We start from the raw sequence: 15,500 nt of genomic DNA on the forward strand, positions 1-15,500 counted from the left end.
GAGGTCAAGGCCACACTGAGCCATGCATATGTTCTAGGACTTGTTTCAAACAAATGAAAACAAGGTGGTGCCACCTGTACTCCCAGCATTTGAGAGGTTCAGCCAGGGGACTCAAGAGTCCAAGGTCAGGAGCTATCTGATGGCTCAGTGGGTAAGAAGACCACTTCCTACAGGCTACACAGGGCCTGGGTTTGACTCCCCAACACCCCTGTGAAAAGCTGAGCATGGTTTGACTGTGTCTGCGACCACAGCATTGAGGGACAAAGACAAGCGTCCCGAGAGCTCACTAGACAGCTAGCCTGGTTGATGTGCTGAGGTTTTGGTTTTGTGAGAGGCTTCACCTCAAGGCACTAAGGAACAGAATAAATGAAGACGTCTGATGTCCCGCTCACTCTGTCCACATGTATCCGAATAGTTATGCGTACCTGCACACTCCTGTGCAGGCAGCTCCCACATAGAGATATGTATACACACATGCATAACACTAAAAAAGAAAAAAAAAAAAGAAGGAAACAAATTCAAGGTTACCTACAGCTGCATAGCAACTTCAAGGCCAGCCTTGATACATGAAACCCTGTCTCAAAAAAAAAAAAAAAAAAAAGAAAGAAAGAAAGAAAAAGAAAAAAAAAAGAAATAGAAATAGAAAGAAAAAAAACCTCACTCAAATACAACAAAACCAAAATTGAATTCACTGGGCTACAGCATGCATTCTCTGCACAGTCCTTATAGTTCAGACTTTGTGGTAGACACACAAACACCCTGTCAAGGCCACCATCTGTCTACCCACCATAATTTGGAAACTCTGACCCTCTCAACCCCCATCTCTAACCACAGAACCAGTCAATGGCAGAACCTTCATATTAAACCCTCTCTGAGGGGAGCGGACATTAGCATGGACCTGGCAGCTTTGGTAACTGGTATTAGTCAGCGGCACAGCTGACATGATGTCGGGAAGATGAAGGCGAAGGCTTGCCCACTTGACTCATCTAGATGTAGGTTTCAAACCCTCATCCCTAAGGCTGCTGTGCCACATCACTGCGATATCATGCACTGCGGACTTTGGTGTCAGGTGTCATGGTAGCCTCAAGTCTCTGCCACTTACTCGCTCTGTGGCCTGGAAAAGCTATCCCCTGTAAGCCTCAGTTTCCTCTCGCACTGCGTGAGTTCCCATCTGCAGAGCTGTTCTGGGAAGTCAGACTATTGTGTAAACTCCCTGGTACGTAGCCTGTCTTCCACAAGAGATAACACTGCCTGAGAGCGTTCACCTGGCAGAGGACTTTCTTTTCCTTCCGTGATGATCCCTAGAACTTTCCCCAGGCTGGGAGCACAAAGCTTGGTACGAGAGCCCAGTCATCTGAAGAGATTTAAACTCTGCTTCCGTCCTGCCCGCCTCCTTTGGGCAGGCAGACAGAAGGCTTGCCATTCAGGAAGAGCATAATTGAGTTTCATCCAGATTATCAGGGACTGAGACTAAAAAGCCCCCTGGAGTACCTTTTTGAAAGTTTGGGCCAAGAAGTTCTTACAGCCAATCAAAATGTTTCCTGTTTTAATTTGGGCCCACTTCCTTGTGTTTGTTATTCTTTTCCTGTGGCCTGGGCAGTTCTGGGGGTTGTGGGGGTACACCGAAGCCCAGGGCGGCTCAGAGCCAGGGTTTCGTTGGCACTATGGTATGGGCATGGGTTGGACACTGCTTGGAGGGCCAGGGCAGACTAGGACAGAGGTTGGAGTGGTCACCAGGGCTGTGAGAGAGCCAAGAGGGCTGGAGAAAAGGGTACGACGTTGGCTTATAAACTGAGCGTCAGAGGACTTTGCAATCATTGAAAGCCAGAAACAGGTTAAGGCTACAGGTAAGACACCAAACAATCAGGAGGTGCAGGCAAGATCCACCACCAGTAATAGGAGCCACCGGGTGGGTCATTCTCATCCTGTCCTGACTTGGAATTCAGTGATATATATTGCTAGCTAGCTTGAAATCAGCCATGTTGGGGGTATATACACCAAAGAAGGTGGAAAAGGCAGAAGGGGCATACTGTCCCCTGCAGAAAGGTACTGGCAGGATGACCAAAATGCGACAATGTGGTAGTCATATAAGATTCTGGAATATAAGCAAGTGATAGCCATGGTGTGATTTCCCTTCGTGTCCTATTACTAATGATGGATGCTCATCACTTCTCTCCCTTCGTATTCTCAGGTCTTCGAGGAGATAAACAGAGTGTTATTGTCCCCGTGTTACGGGTGGAGAAAAGGAGGCTAGGAAAAGTTAAGCTGTTTGTGCGGGATCTTGGAAATTTTTTAGTTTTTAAAGTTCTGGGACAGGGATGCAGGCAAAGTGAGCAGGAGAGACCAGAGAGTCTAGGGCGATTCTCAGACGGTGAGGATAGAAACTCTGCTTCAGAGCTGGGATAACTTATAGCAGATTGCTGTCTGCAGAGGGGAGTCTGGGCAACGTTTGTGTGTTAATAGAGATAGGGGCACCACCTTGTGGGCTGGGTCTTTGGACTCAAATCCTGTATTTTTGTTCTCCTATATTTTCACTCTTAGTTCCTACAGAACCAGTGGAGACAAAATCTCTCAGGGAAGTCCAAGATGGTTTCTGGGCTGCTAAATGCTGTTTGGCACATTTATTATTGCAGAATTTATCTCACCCTTGGGGGAAGTACTGCCTTTGTGTGTGCAAGTGTGTGTGTGTGTGTGTGTGTGTGTGTGTGTGTGTGTGTGTGTGAAGATTTTTCTAGAATCTATAGTCATTCTACCAGTTTCTACTGCAAATGTGTTTTCCCAGGGACAAAATGCAGAACTGAGAGGCCCATATCAGGCTAAAGGTAAAAGCAGATTGTGGGTGACCAGAGTGACTTTGCTAAAATATTTTTGTCAGAGCCCTGTGGGCCATGAGCCTGCTGGACCACGGGAAGCTGCTAAAGATAAGAAATCCGCATCCCCTGGGCTTACCAGCTGTGTCTGACTTGTGAGCTGCTGTGGGCTGATGTTGCTCAGAGTTAAGCCATTAGTATGGTCACCGTCAGGAGGGGGGACAGGATGTTCGCTGTGCTAGACACTGCTTGGTCAGGTTGGGGCGTGGTAATGTCTCAGGCTTACCAGGTTGTGGTTTCTCACATATATATATATATATATATATATATATATATATATATATATGTATATATATATATATAGGATACATGAACATAGATATATTTAACATTTAATATATATTGATAATTATTAATATGTTTTATTTTTAAGAGTAGCATTAGGCTTACAGCACAATTGCAGGAAATGCAAAGATTTCCCATAACCCCACCCATTGCACATGCACAGCTTCTCCCATCACCAGTCCCACCTCGAAGTGGAACGTTTGTTACATCTGCTGAAGATCCGCGGATGCCACCGTGGCCTTCTCCCTGGTTTAACATCAGAGTTTGTCCTTCGTGTGCCGCCTAGGAGATAGACAGACGCATGGAGATCCCTGCCCACCACTACGGAACCACAGTGGACACTTTCATTGTCCTAGCGTCCTCTGAGCTGTCCGTTCATCCTTCCCCGTTTCCTCACACCGGCAACTGCTGGCCATAAAGCTATCTTTAAGCTTTTGTTTTTCCACAATTGGAACTACCCAGGCTGCACACCGACTCTTCTCTTACTTAAAAATATTCATTTAGCTGTGTATGGGGCCCACTCCTTGCTCAGTGCCGAGGCGGGTCCATCTCTAGGAGTTTGAGGGCAGAGTGGCCTACGTAGTGAGACTCTATCTCAAAGAAAACACAGAATTACTTAGGGTTCTTCAATGTATTCATGGCTTGACAACTCTTCTCTTTGTGTGTGTGTGTGTGTGTGTGTGTGTGTGTGTGTGTGTGTGCGCGCACATGTGTTCATATATTTGAGAGTGGCATATCTGTATGAGAGTGTGAGTGCACCAATGTACATGCACATATGGAGACTTGTGAACAGCCTTGGATCCTAACACTAAAGTATCATCCACGTTCTTTGAAACAAGGTCTCATTGACCTGGAACTCACCAAGTACGGCTGGCCAGTAAGCCCCGGGAATCTTCCTGTCTCTGCCTTCCCTGAGAATGGGATGATAAATGCATGCCACCATGCAGGGCTTTTAAAACAACAATGATGGCAACAACAGCATGGGTTCTGGGGAGCTCAGATCGACATGCCTGCCTGGCCAAGATCCCATTGTGTGGGTACCAGTTTGCATATCCATCCATCTTGGCTCACTCCACATTTTGACGACCACAGATGAGACTGCACCCACCTCCACAAGCAGGTGCTGGTGTAGCTGTTTAGGTCTCAGATTCTTTGGGTAAATACCAAGGGGCAGGATCCCTGGATGGTGCGGTAAGAACGTGTGTGCTTTTATAAGAGACTGCAAGACTGTCCCCCAACACTGGCTGTACACACAGGGTCCCCCACACTCTCATTCTAGTTTTCTCACCCTCTTGGCTTTTTGAATTGAAACCATAGAGAGCTATGGGACCATAGCAGCTCAGGCTCAGGAGCATCTGAAGGTCCATGACAGTTTGTCCTGGCCCTGTCTAGACACAGGCTTCAACCATCTGCTTTATCTTCCAGCAGCGATTATTTCCTCCACTCCTCTCATCAGTGACACATGTGACATACGAGCATAGAATGTTCCCCAGTTCTCAGCATTGGCTATTGAATTTTACCAATGCATTAGGCCTATTTAAGTATTCTCTCATACTCTTCCCCCACACTGCAGGGGCATCTGGGGTATCTGGGATGTGCCTACTGAAGCTGTGGTCCTCTGGATAAGGATGCTACGTAGACTGAAGAGATACCTGATAGGATTACCAAAGACTCAGGCACACCCTACTTTCTTCATTAAGGATGTGGGAGGGGGGAGGGGGGGAGCTGGGAGAGCGGAGTCTGTTGTAAACTGAATGTGGGTTTAATCCTTTCCAGCTGTGAGTCCCTGCTCGCACCAGTGTGTCAGAGCTTCATTGCTGTGCCAGGTTCCCTGGTGGTCTCTTGAGCGGCTAACCACTGGCCTTCATTGTTAGAGCTCTAGCATTTCTGCATTGATCGGTTCATACTTCTATAACGAAGTACCAGAGGCAGGCTGGCTTCCAAGCAAAAAGCATTTGGAGGCTAAAAGGCAAGGTCAAGGTGCCGGAATGGTCAGGTTTGGGTAAGGCTCCCTTCCTAGGTACACATGGCTGACCTCTTGCTGTGGCAGAAAGACAAGGACAATGCTTTTTTGGGTCCCTTTTAAAAAGGACCCTAACCCCATTCACCGGGGCTCTACATCTCAACATCCCTACCTGCTCATGCCAGCACCTCCTCAGGGCTTAGAATCTGAGCATAGGAATATTAAAGCACTCAAGCATTCAGGCCACTGCCAACAAGGTTGAGTCCGTGAGGTCAAGTGCCACATATCACTCCAGTTGCTTGTCTGTACTCTTGTCTAGGGCTATGCTATTTAGGGACAAAGCAACTCCCCTCCCAACACCCCCCCCCCACCTTCTCAGTCCTAGAGCAGCATTGTCATCGGCCCTCTTCGATCCCCTCAGGCCTTGCCACTGCAGTGTTCCCAGCTGCCAGCTCTGCATCTTTGCCTAAGGGCTTTCTGACATCTCCCTTGTACAGAACTGATGGGAAATGCCGGGAACACTCCCAGATTCCACCCCCCCCCCCCCCCCCCGCCTCTAAGTGAGCTAAGTTCCATCCAGGTCCCTTCAATTCCTTCCGGTTCCCAGCCAGTTGAAACTGGGCTTGCCCAAGTGCACCCTCGGTGCACCCCTCTTTTTTGCCTGTCTTCCCTGCAATGACACATTGTCCTGGGGGTGCTTCCTGCAGACGTCCTTCAGACAACTTCTGGATCCCTTATAGATTAAGGAGAACTTAGATTGTTACCGCAGCGGACACTAGGGCCCAGGATGCATAGACAGAGAGGTATAGAGATACAGATAGACGTCTAGAACATATACATGTGTTCTCCTTCCTGTCCGTCTTGAGCCAAGATGTAGGTGCCCGGAGAGCTCTTGTCCTTCTGCTCGCCATTTCTATTTGCCCTGACCTAAGGGGCAAACAGTAATTCTTTGGTCCCTTCTTAATGCTTATCTCCTTTGTTGTTGTTGTTGTACACGGTTGTGTGGGTATCTGTACGTATACGTGTATTGTGTGTGTGCACATGCAGATAGACGTCAGAGGTGAACTTTGAATGTCTCTCTCATTCATTCTCCATCTTATTCTTGGAGACAAGATCTCTTGTTGAACTGAGAGCTCATGGATACAACTAAACTGGCCAGCAAGCTCCCACTCTCTCTCACAGGCCCCGGTGCTGGGGTTATAGGAGCATATCACCACACCTAAGTTTCATGAGGTTGCTGGGGATTTGAACTCAGGTCCTTGTGCTTGCAAGGTCCTACTTCATTGATTGAGCCAACCGCTACGTTATTATTTTGTTTTAAAGGAATAGTTCCTTAGAGTTGATTCCTATTCAAGTCTTTCCTGGTACCCGGCTCAGCATAAATAAATAGCCATAGGCTGTGTTCTGCTTCTAAAATATTTGACTCCATATTTGTATTGTAACACTGCTAGCTAGCTCCATCATTTCCCCCTGACTCTGGTCTAGGAAATTCCCTGTAAAATCACACTCAGGTGAGAAGGGACATCTTTTATCTATAAGAATAAGTTTAAGTACTAGCTTATTCTAGAACAAGCTGGATGGGTTTTGTTTTGAGACAAGGTTTCACTCTGTAGCCCAGGCTGGCCCTCACATTGATGGCAGTCCTCCTGTCTCAACTTCCCAGGTGCTGAAGTGACAGGTGTGGGCCATCATGCCCAACTTTAGGGTGATTGTTAGAATGATTCTTGGGCATTAAGAACATCCACTCCTTACCACAGACACACTCAACGGCAGCACTGAGGCCACGGCTTGGAAAGACATTGGTGACCCCAGTATGAGCCTCAGAGGATTTTGGCAATGCATAGTTACAACTTTTCTCAATTCTTTTGGTCATTCCCTGCTTTGTAATTTTATTTATGTATTTTTTTTATTGCGTGCATGTGTGTGTGTGTGTGTGTGTGTGTGTGTGTGTGTGTGTGTGTGTGTGCCCACACACATGTGCATATGCAGGCACACATGTGGAGTACAGGATACTCTCTGGAGTAGGTTCTCTCCTGCCACATTGTGAGATTGAGGAAGAAGCTTGTGGGATGGTCAGGCTCCTCCCTCCTGAGCCATCTCACTGCCCCCATCCTTTGCTTTAGATCAGAAGGAAGCAAGGCCTTGAGAGTTCTGTTGGATGCAAAGGCTAGGTTAAGCACAGCGGGGATTCAGGGTGGGAATTACAGATTACAAGAATTCTTATAGTTTGCTTCTGTGTCAAGCCAGGCTGCCCTCAGTACTGGCTGCACCATATAGAAGCCCAGGCTTGCCCCATCGGTCCTGCAAAACAACTTACTCAACAGCAGGGGACTAGCCAAGGGGCTTTTCCTATAAGACCCAGGCCCCCACGTGAAAACTCTAGTGAGTATTGAGGTTGTGGGCAGTCCAGGCAAGCTAATGACCTGGTCCTGATCTGGGCGCTTTGTTGTCTTCTTTGTCCATCCCTTGGAGCCACCTATTGCCAAGTTCTGTTTCTTCTCAGCCTTTGCTCTCCACTCCTGTTTCTTTCCCTCCTCCTGTTTGCCACCATCTCACTTCTGGCTTTTTCTGCTCTGCTGTGTCAAGCTGCAGCTGCCTCCTCTCACAGCTGTTACGTGTGCTAAGTGTGGGCCTTTTGCCTGGGAGCCAGTGTCAGAGGAGAACAGGGAGAGAGATAGGTCTCCTAGAAGTTAGAGTTTGTGTGCTTATGAGCCTTGAGTCTGGACTTTACAGCTAGATGCTTTCGCAGCTGGCTCCTAGGTGTCACAGCCTCCTTAGTCGAGGCAGGTGGAGGCCTTTGCATGGAGCCTGTTGCATCAGTCATGGAGCTTGGGGCTGTGCCAGCCTGGCGGATGAGACATGTGGCTTACAGGAGCTCACTCTGTGGCTTTCTCTCTCTCTCTCTCTGTGGTTGTCTCTGCAGGACTGCGATGTGCCGGTCCTAGCTGCTGTCTGAGAGGATGTCCGGGGTGTCTGAACCCCTGAGCCGAGTAAAAGTGGGCACTTTACGCCGGCCCGAGGGCCCCCCAGAGCCCATGGTGGTGGTACCAGTAGACGTAGAGAAGGAAGACGTGCGCATCCTCAAGGTCTGCTTCTACAGCAACAGCTTCAACCCGGGGAAGAACTTCAAGCTGGTCAAATGCACAGTGCAGACGGAGATCCAGGTAAGTGTGGAGGACTCTGTTCCCCCACAGCTGGTCTTCCTGTCCTCCTACTTCCTGGACAGATGAGCAAACCTTGCTGGACCTAGCAACCTCTTCTAGCACTCTCTGAGCAGGGCGCAGGTTGGCATCAGGAGAGATATTTTCCGCCTGTTGTACCAGCCTCCTCCAGCTGTGCATGCTCTACTTTTCTAGGCAAGATTAGAATATACTGGCCTGTTTAACCTGCATTTATTGAACACTTGCTATGTGAATCCATATGGTCAGTCTCTCAACACACATGATACTGAATTCTCCCAAGAGTAGACACAATGAGGACATACCTATTCTCTTCCAGAACGCTCCTTCATGACAATGGGAGGGGAAGAGAAATTGACCCTCAGAAGGTTGCTCTGGAGGGCTCATAATGTAAACAATGGAATCTGGATACCTTGAGGAAGCCTCCCCAGGTTCAAAGGAGCTAATCTGGCTCTACATCCTGAGCCCTTCTGAAGTCCCCCAAATCAATGTCCACCTGCATCTCCTTTCATCGGTGCTATGGTTGTCCCGCTGCTGGGTCACTGTGCTGTCTTTTACAGTGCACACCACAGTTCACACCCCACAGCAGAATGTGTGGATGAGCATGCTGCCTCTTCCAGTTAGTGCCCTTGCTATGGTTTGGTGGGTGCCTGTTTCCCAGAGCTGCTCCAATTAGGGTCTCGCTTGCTTCACTGCAAGGATTCTGATGAGAAAATGTGAGTGCGTTCAGAGAGTGAGACTCAGTCACCTCTCAGGATGCACCTCCCTCCCTTGTCTGCTGACTCCGAGTCTTCTGTAGGTGTCCGGCTTCTGTGCATAGCTGATGCCATCCACTGCTAGCCCAATGATTTCCAAGTTGCAGGGGCACGATACCGCCCAATTTTGATAACGAAGGATCTTCGGTTATTCCTGCTAGGATGTGCTCTGTGGAGACACCTGGTGAGAGGTCACTAGAGGACAGGTAGGACGGTAGTAGGAAAGTAGACTTTCCATGAGGAGGAAATGGTGGAGAACGGCTGGAAGGCGGTCCCAGGCTTCAAATGCGGCACAAGCTGTATTTGTAAGCATCCAAAGGAAAGATGGCCACAAGTAACAGAAAGTGTAGAACTCATCTTGGGAATCTGGAGTGAGGTGGGAGCTAAGGAATGGCATATAGTTGTTGCTTCATTGGTTTGGTTTCTAGACAGGGTCTCGCTGCATAGCCCAGGTCAGCTTCACTCTCCCTCTGTAGCCCAGATGAGGACTGTTCCTCATCTTCCCAAGTGCTAGTATTGCACATATACAGGCTCCCCAACATAGTTCCGAAGCAGGGGGATCTTTCTGAGGTTGTGTGGTGGCTCTGTAGTTATTTAAGGGCAGAATATACAACAGGCCTGTGGAGTGGGCAGTGGATCCAAGCTTAAGAACGAATGGCTCTGTGCCGGGCAAGGTGGCGCACGCCTTTAATCCCAGCACTTGGGAGGCAGAGGCAGGTGGATCGCTGTAAGTTCAAGGCCAGCCTGGACTTCAGAGCGAGTCCAGGACAGCCAAGGCTACACAGAAAAACCCTGTCTTGAAAAACAAAAACAAAACCGAACTGAAACAAAAGGCTCTGAGGGTCTGAAGACTTCTCTGCAGGGGCTCAGGGACAGAGTGGATAGTAAAAGAGTAAGGCAACTCTCTTCTAGGAATTATGCCCAAGCCTTCTGATTTTTCCTGCTTATAATGTTTCCTACTGATGAAACATCACCTTCTAATGCCATTTTTGTTATTACAAGCTGTGACTTTAAAGCTACTTGGACTTCAGGCAAGGGAGGCTCCATCTGGGTTGCCTGTGTGGGCTTGGACCTGAATGTTTAACCGATCTGTGTGCAGATTTCTTCCAAGGGGACCCTGCCCACCTGTTGCTTGGCTGTAGGGACTAGAGATGGTAGGTGAGGAGTGCCCAACACATAGTGGGTACCAGGAACTGGAGCCGTTGGTTGTGTGATAGTTGAGGAGGACCCAGCACATAGTGGGCCCCAGGAACTGGAGCTATTGGGTGTGTGATAGCTGAGGAGTGCCCAGCACATAGTGGGTCCCAGGAATTGGAGTTGTTGCTTATCTGCTCAGCTGTTACCCTGAATAGTTATCTCTGAGAGCTGCTAGTTTTACAGAAGGAAAAAAAAACAGTTTTTAAAAATTGATCCACATATATGTCTTATTTTCAAACTGAGACAATGACTACATCTGTATTTTAAAATAGCATACAAGGAGTATGCCCTGAGGCTGGAAATATGGCATGATTGATCACTTTGTGGGTATGCACAGGTCCTGATTTCTATCTCTAGTGTGGAAGGAAGGAAGGAAGGAAGGAAGGAAGGAAGGAAGGAAGGAAGGAGGGAAGGAGGGATAAAGAAGGAAAGAAAGGAGGGAGGGAGAGAGGGAGGGAAGGAAGGAAGAGGAAAGAGGAGATAGAACCAGAGGGAAGGGAAAGGAAGAAGGGGGCCTTAGAGAGGAGATTTATGCTCCAAGAAGCTTAGGAAATGCTTGGAACAATGCTGAGGACCGGGCTGAGGCTCAGCGCAGGGCACTTGCCTGTCACAGGGAGGCCCTCTGTTCTATAGCTCAGCCCTGCTCTGAAAACCATGAACAGATTCTTTCGCAGCAGGATTTCTGAGCTCCCTCAGTGGGCTGTTTTACCTGATGAATTCCTAAGACAGGGCCACAATGTGGTCGTTTTCATTTGCCTACAGGAGTTCTTCTCTTGTATGTAGGACCTGACAGACAATTCTCTGGCAAGACTTCTAAGACATATTTCCCCCACCCCAACTCTGTAGCAGAGTGTGTGTGTGGCGGGGGTGGGGGGGAGGGAGACTGAGAGAGGAAGATCAGGGGGAGAAGGGCTGGTAGCTATTAATAGGAGGGAAATGTGGCCTTGGACTAATGTAGTGTCATTGGGAACAGAGATAAGTGAGTAGATCTGTGTATCAGAAAGTAGAGTCAACAGAAACTGATGATTAACGAAACCTGGGGAGGGAACAGAAGGAAGGAGACAAGGATGACTCAGACCTTGGCTTGGGCAGCCACATGGGTGCTGGCATCATCCCTGGGACAAGAAAGGAAGTGCCCCCTGGGACTTCAGCTTCACATGGGTTCTGTTTGAAGTATTTTTGAACTACTCTTGGGGAGGAATTCGGGCCTGCAGCTTAGAAAGAAGGCAAATCATAGACAAGAGGATTTGGCTGCCAGTGTGCAATGGGTGTCAAGGCAGAGAACCATCATCTGTGATGAGTGAGTAGAGCAAGAGAAGGGTTCCAGGTAGGGTGACTAGGGAAGATGGATTTCGAAGAGCTGGGAGAGGGGGGTAGTTAAAAAAAAAGAGCAGCCAACAGAGGCAGGGGAGCCGAAGGCAAGGCTGGTTATTAGTGTGGCATGCTGAGGAAAGTCTTCAGATACAGCCAGAAATAGGCTCACAGTCTTCAGGACTATGTGTCATGGATAGCATTTTGCTGGGCAGTTTCGGCCCAAGAGGCCTTTGGTATTGCATGGCACATGAGAGAGGATTAACCAATATGGCGGAGCAGTTTTGACCACAAAAGGAAGAAAGAGGGGAAGAGAAAGCAACATAATTACCAGCAAAGGGAACATCATAAGGTCCTAAAGTGGGAAGGCACATGACAGGTTTGAGGCCATGAGTACCCCGAGATCGACAATTAAAGCCATGTTAATAACTTTGTTTAGACTCATCTCAATGGAAACATTGGTATAATGTAAAATGTTGAGTGATGTGAGGTTTTTTTTTTTTAAAGGATGACGTAGGTTATAGCGTGGAGTTGGAGGGAGGCAAATATGCCGTAGGTAGAGGTCTGTGGAGAGATGGTAACAGTGTCAATTAGTATAGCCATGGATGTGGTAATACTGATGATGGCTCTTGTGATGGTAGGAATGATGGTAGTGGTGGTGAGGATGGTGACAGTGGTGGTGATCATGCTGGTTATGATAGTGGTGGTGATGGAGGAGGTATTGATGATGGTGGCAGTAGTGATGGTAGTGATGATGGTGATGATGCTGGTGGTGGTGATGGTGGGGAGTGGTCTTAGTGATGGCGGTGGTGATGATGCTGGTAGTGGTGATGTTGGGGTATTGCTCTTAGTGATGGCAGTGGCGATGCTGGTGGTGCTGGTGATAGTAGTGATGATGTTGGCAGTGATGATAGTGATGGTAAAAGATGATGGTGGCGGCAGCAGTAACAGTCCTAATGATGGCAGTGACTGTGTTGGGGATGGTGATGGTGGTGACAGGGGTAGAAGTGATGATGGTTCTGATAAAAAGCTAACATTTAAAAAATAACCCTCCCTCATACATGTTATCTCACTGACTTCTCAAAAGGCCCATCTGAAACTCATAGTGTTATTACCTCTACCTTCTATTTAAGGAAACTTGGCACAGAGGAGTTAAGCAAATTGTTAGCCAAGTGGTGGGTTTTGTTTTCAAACCCAGACAACCCACCTCCAGAGTGTACAATCTTAACCAATTCAGTCTGTGGAAAGAACTGACTGTGAGTCAGAGAATCCGGGAGCTGGAAGTGGATGGCTCTGAGGAGATGTGCTGGGAATGCGAGACAAAGAGGAAGTATGAAGAAGTGCAGCCTGATTCAGCTAGGCAGGACCCCATTGCCTAAGACGAATGCTGGGGGAACCTGGCTGGGGAGTGAGGCACCCGCCGCTCAGTTTTGTCTCTTTGAGTACATTTGAGATGCTTCATGTTTTTAAGGGGCAACATTGAAAATGCCGTTGGTAGGGGATTCTGGTAGAGAGATTGCCTTGGCTCAGACAGCCTCTGGTCAGTCCCTGGATGGTAGCTGAATAAAGTCCTGGCTGTGGATGAGATCATACAGAAAAGCAGCCTGACCGATTCCGTTCCACAGATATTGTTGTATGGCTCCCGTATTAGGCACCTGCATGGGACATCAGCATTCTCCAAAAATGGTGTCATTCCCTGTTTTAGTAGGGCTTCCTGACCAAGGCTATGATATTGACTCACAGCTGTGAATGGATCTTTAAAACACAATGCAAATGCTCCCATAAAAAGAAATAGAACCCAGAAAAGCATGCAACACAGAGAAGGGGTTGGTCCAGGCATGAAGGACCAGCTTTGTTCAATGCCTATTTGAGAACATAGTTCCCAGGGTATGTAGGGATGGGGGCCCAGGCCCAGCATCCTTGCCTAAGATGCTCCTGAAGTTAGTGGATGCTTCCTAAGCCCAAAATCTCTTCCCCATCACTTGGTCTTGACTTCATTGAATTTTTCTGTTTCACTCTATGTCCCTTTATCATTCCTCCGGTTCTCAAAATGCTACCATCCCTTTCAGACTTGCCAAATGCATGTCCCTCTGTAAGAACACTGCTGAAACTCCAGCCCCCTTTCTTAGTGAGACCCTGTCTCCGAAACAGAACAGCTCTGAAAATAATTACTAGCCTTGGAGCCTAAGTCCTTGCAGGAAGCGGGTAGCTGCCAAAGAGACCAGCAGTGCCCAGGTGGAGCTTCTTGAATCCCTGCTTCCCTTGGCTTTGGTACTCATAGGAAATTGTATCTGTTTGGGAGCGCTGACTCTCCATGACAGGTTGGGGCTTATGTCATTACATTTTCCTCTAACGTGCTAATTTGCTAGTCTGGGAAAGGGATTAAGACAACACCTTGCAAACAAGTAGGGGACGTCAGCAGACAGTGATGCTCGGTGCCTCCTTCATGTTTTCTTTCTGCCCTCTAATGCCTCTTCCTTTTCTTTCTCCTCTTACCCTCATCCCCACTCGTTTGCAGGTAGGGTTACCATAGGGCCTGGGATACATCCCACTTTGTATGCACTGCTCAGGGATGCTTAGCAGTGCACTGCTAATGCCAATATAACTGTGAGCTGGAGGATACATTTTATGATCACCCAGGTCTAAGTGTCATGCTCCTACCTGGTCACGAAGGGCTAGCTCACACTGTTCTCCTCTGGCTGACTCATGCTGATCCATCCTGTGCAGGACTCTGCCCATCATTAGAACTTCTGCTTCACATATGGGAAAGCATTAAGCAAGGGACAGACTTGCGCCTGTGATACAATGTATCTCAAGAGTTGCTCTCACTTTGTGATGATTCAATGTATCTTAAGAGTTGCCTGAGCCCAGCACCTCCTCCCTTCTAGGTCTGGTTTTTCAGCCCCTACTGTTTACAGATGTGTGGTAAATATTTATTCTTACCAGGTGTAGTGGCTCATATCTGTAATCTCAGCATTTGGAAAGCTGAGGCAGGAGGATTTCTGGAAACATGAGACCACCTTAAGCCACAGAATAAGTTCCGGCCTAGCCAGGGATACATAGCAAAGCCCCTGTCTTAAAGGCAGACTGGGCCAGAGATATGGTTCAGCGGTTAAGAGCATTTCTTCTTGCAGAGGACCTGGGTTTGATTCCCAGCACCTACATGGGGCCTCACAGGTCTGTCACACAACTTGTAGTAAATCTAATGCCCTCTTCTGGCCTCTGTGAGCATCAGCCACTCATGTGGTACACATACACAAATACAAGCAAAACACTCAGACACATAAAAGTAAATCTTAAAAATCAAATAAACACAGGAAAGAAGGGAAGACTCCATCTTGGGTTTGTCCAGAGCTGAACCCTTCTGGAGCTTTCCCCCCACCCTGTCCATATGCATCCCTTCCATCCACAGTGGGCTCCCCAGGTTGCAGGTATCCTGGAGGTGCTTGCCTGGCAAGAAAGGAGGACGTAGTCCAGATCCCCAAATCAGCCTGTTCTGCACCCACTCCTACTCACTATCATCACCTGTGAATCCCCACAAGCCTCCCAGAATCCCCGGAGGGAGAAGATTCAGGTACTGTGACACATGGCCCTGCCCTATACTTATGAAGACACTCACCCCAAGGGCTTCATGTTTAGACCTGTCACCTAACTAGATACAGGGTATTGTGGGGTTAGTGTTTTTGAACCTTTTAATTCATATGCTGAAGCTCTAATCCCTAATATGATATACAGAGGTAAGAACCTTTAGGAGATGCTCTTCTCTTATACACATAATTAAATATAAAAACTTAAACATCATTAATAAAAAAGACGATGTCAATGGAAAAAAAAACCCTGCCCACTCCCCTCTCCTGTGTGAGAACTGAGCAGAGGCCCCATCGGGAAACCCTTGCCAGATACCAAGTCAGGTAGAGCTTTGACCCTGGACTTTCCAGAA

General features: G+C 48.0%; 1 protein-coding gene across 4 annotated transcripts in view; it reads left to right on the top strand.

Annotated features, from left to right (window-relative positions):
- PTK2B (protein tyrosine kinase 2 beta) overlaps positions 1-15,500 on the top strand; it is a 121,032-nt gene that overhangs the window by 59,364 nt on the left and 46,168 nt on the right. For all 4 annotated transcript variants that reach the window (XM_084767177.1, XM_084767174.1, XM_084767175.1 and 1 more), the window contains exon 2: positions 8,042-8,282. In XM_084767177.1, coding sequence (XP_084623303.1) covers positions 8,079-8,282 — 204 coding nt within the window. In that variant the 5' untranslated portion in view covers positions 8,042-8,078. The remainder of the gene's footprint in view (positions 1-8,041; positions 8,283-15,500) is intronic.

The sequence above is a fragment of the Acomys minous genome, assembly GCF_964271855.1.
Source record: "Acomys minous genome assembly, chromosome: 18".
NCBI lineage: Eukaryota > Metazoa > Chordata > Mammalia > Rodentia > Muridae > Acomys > Acomys minous.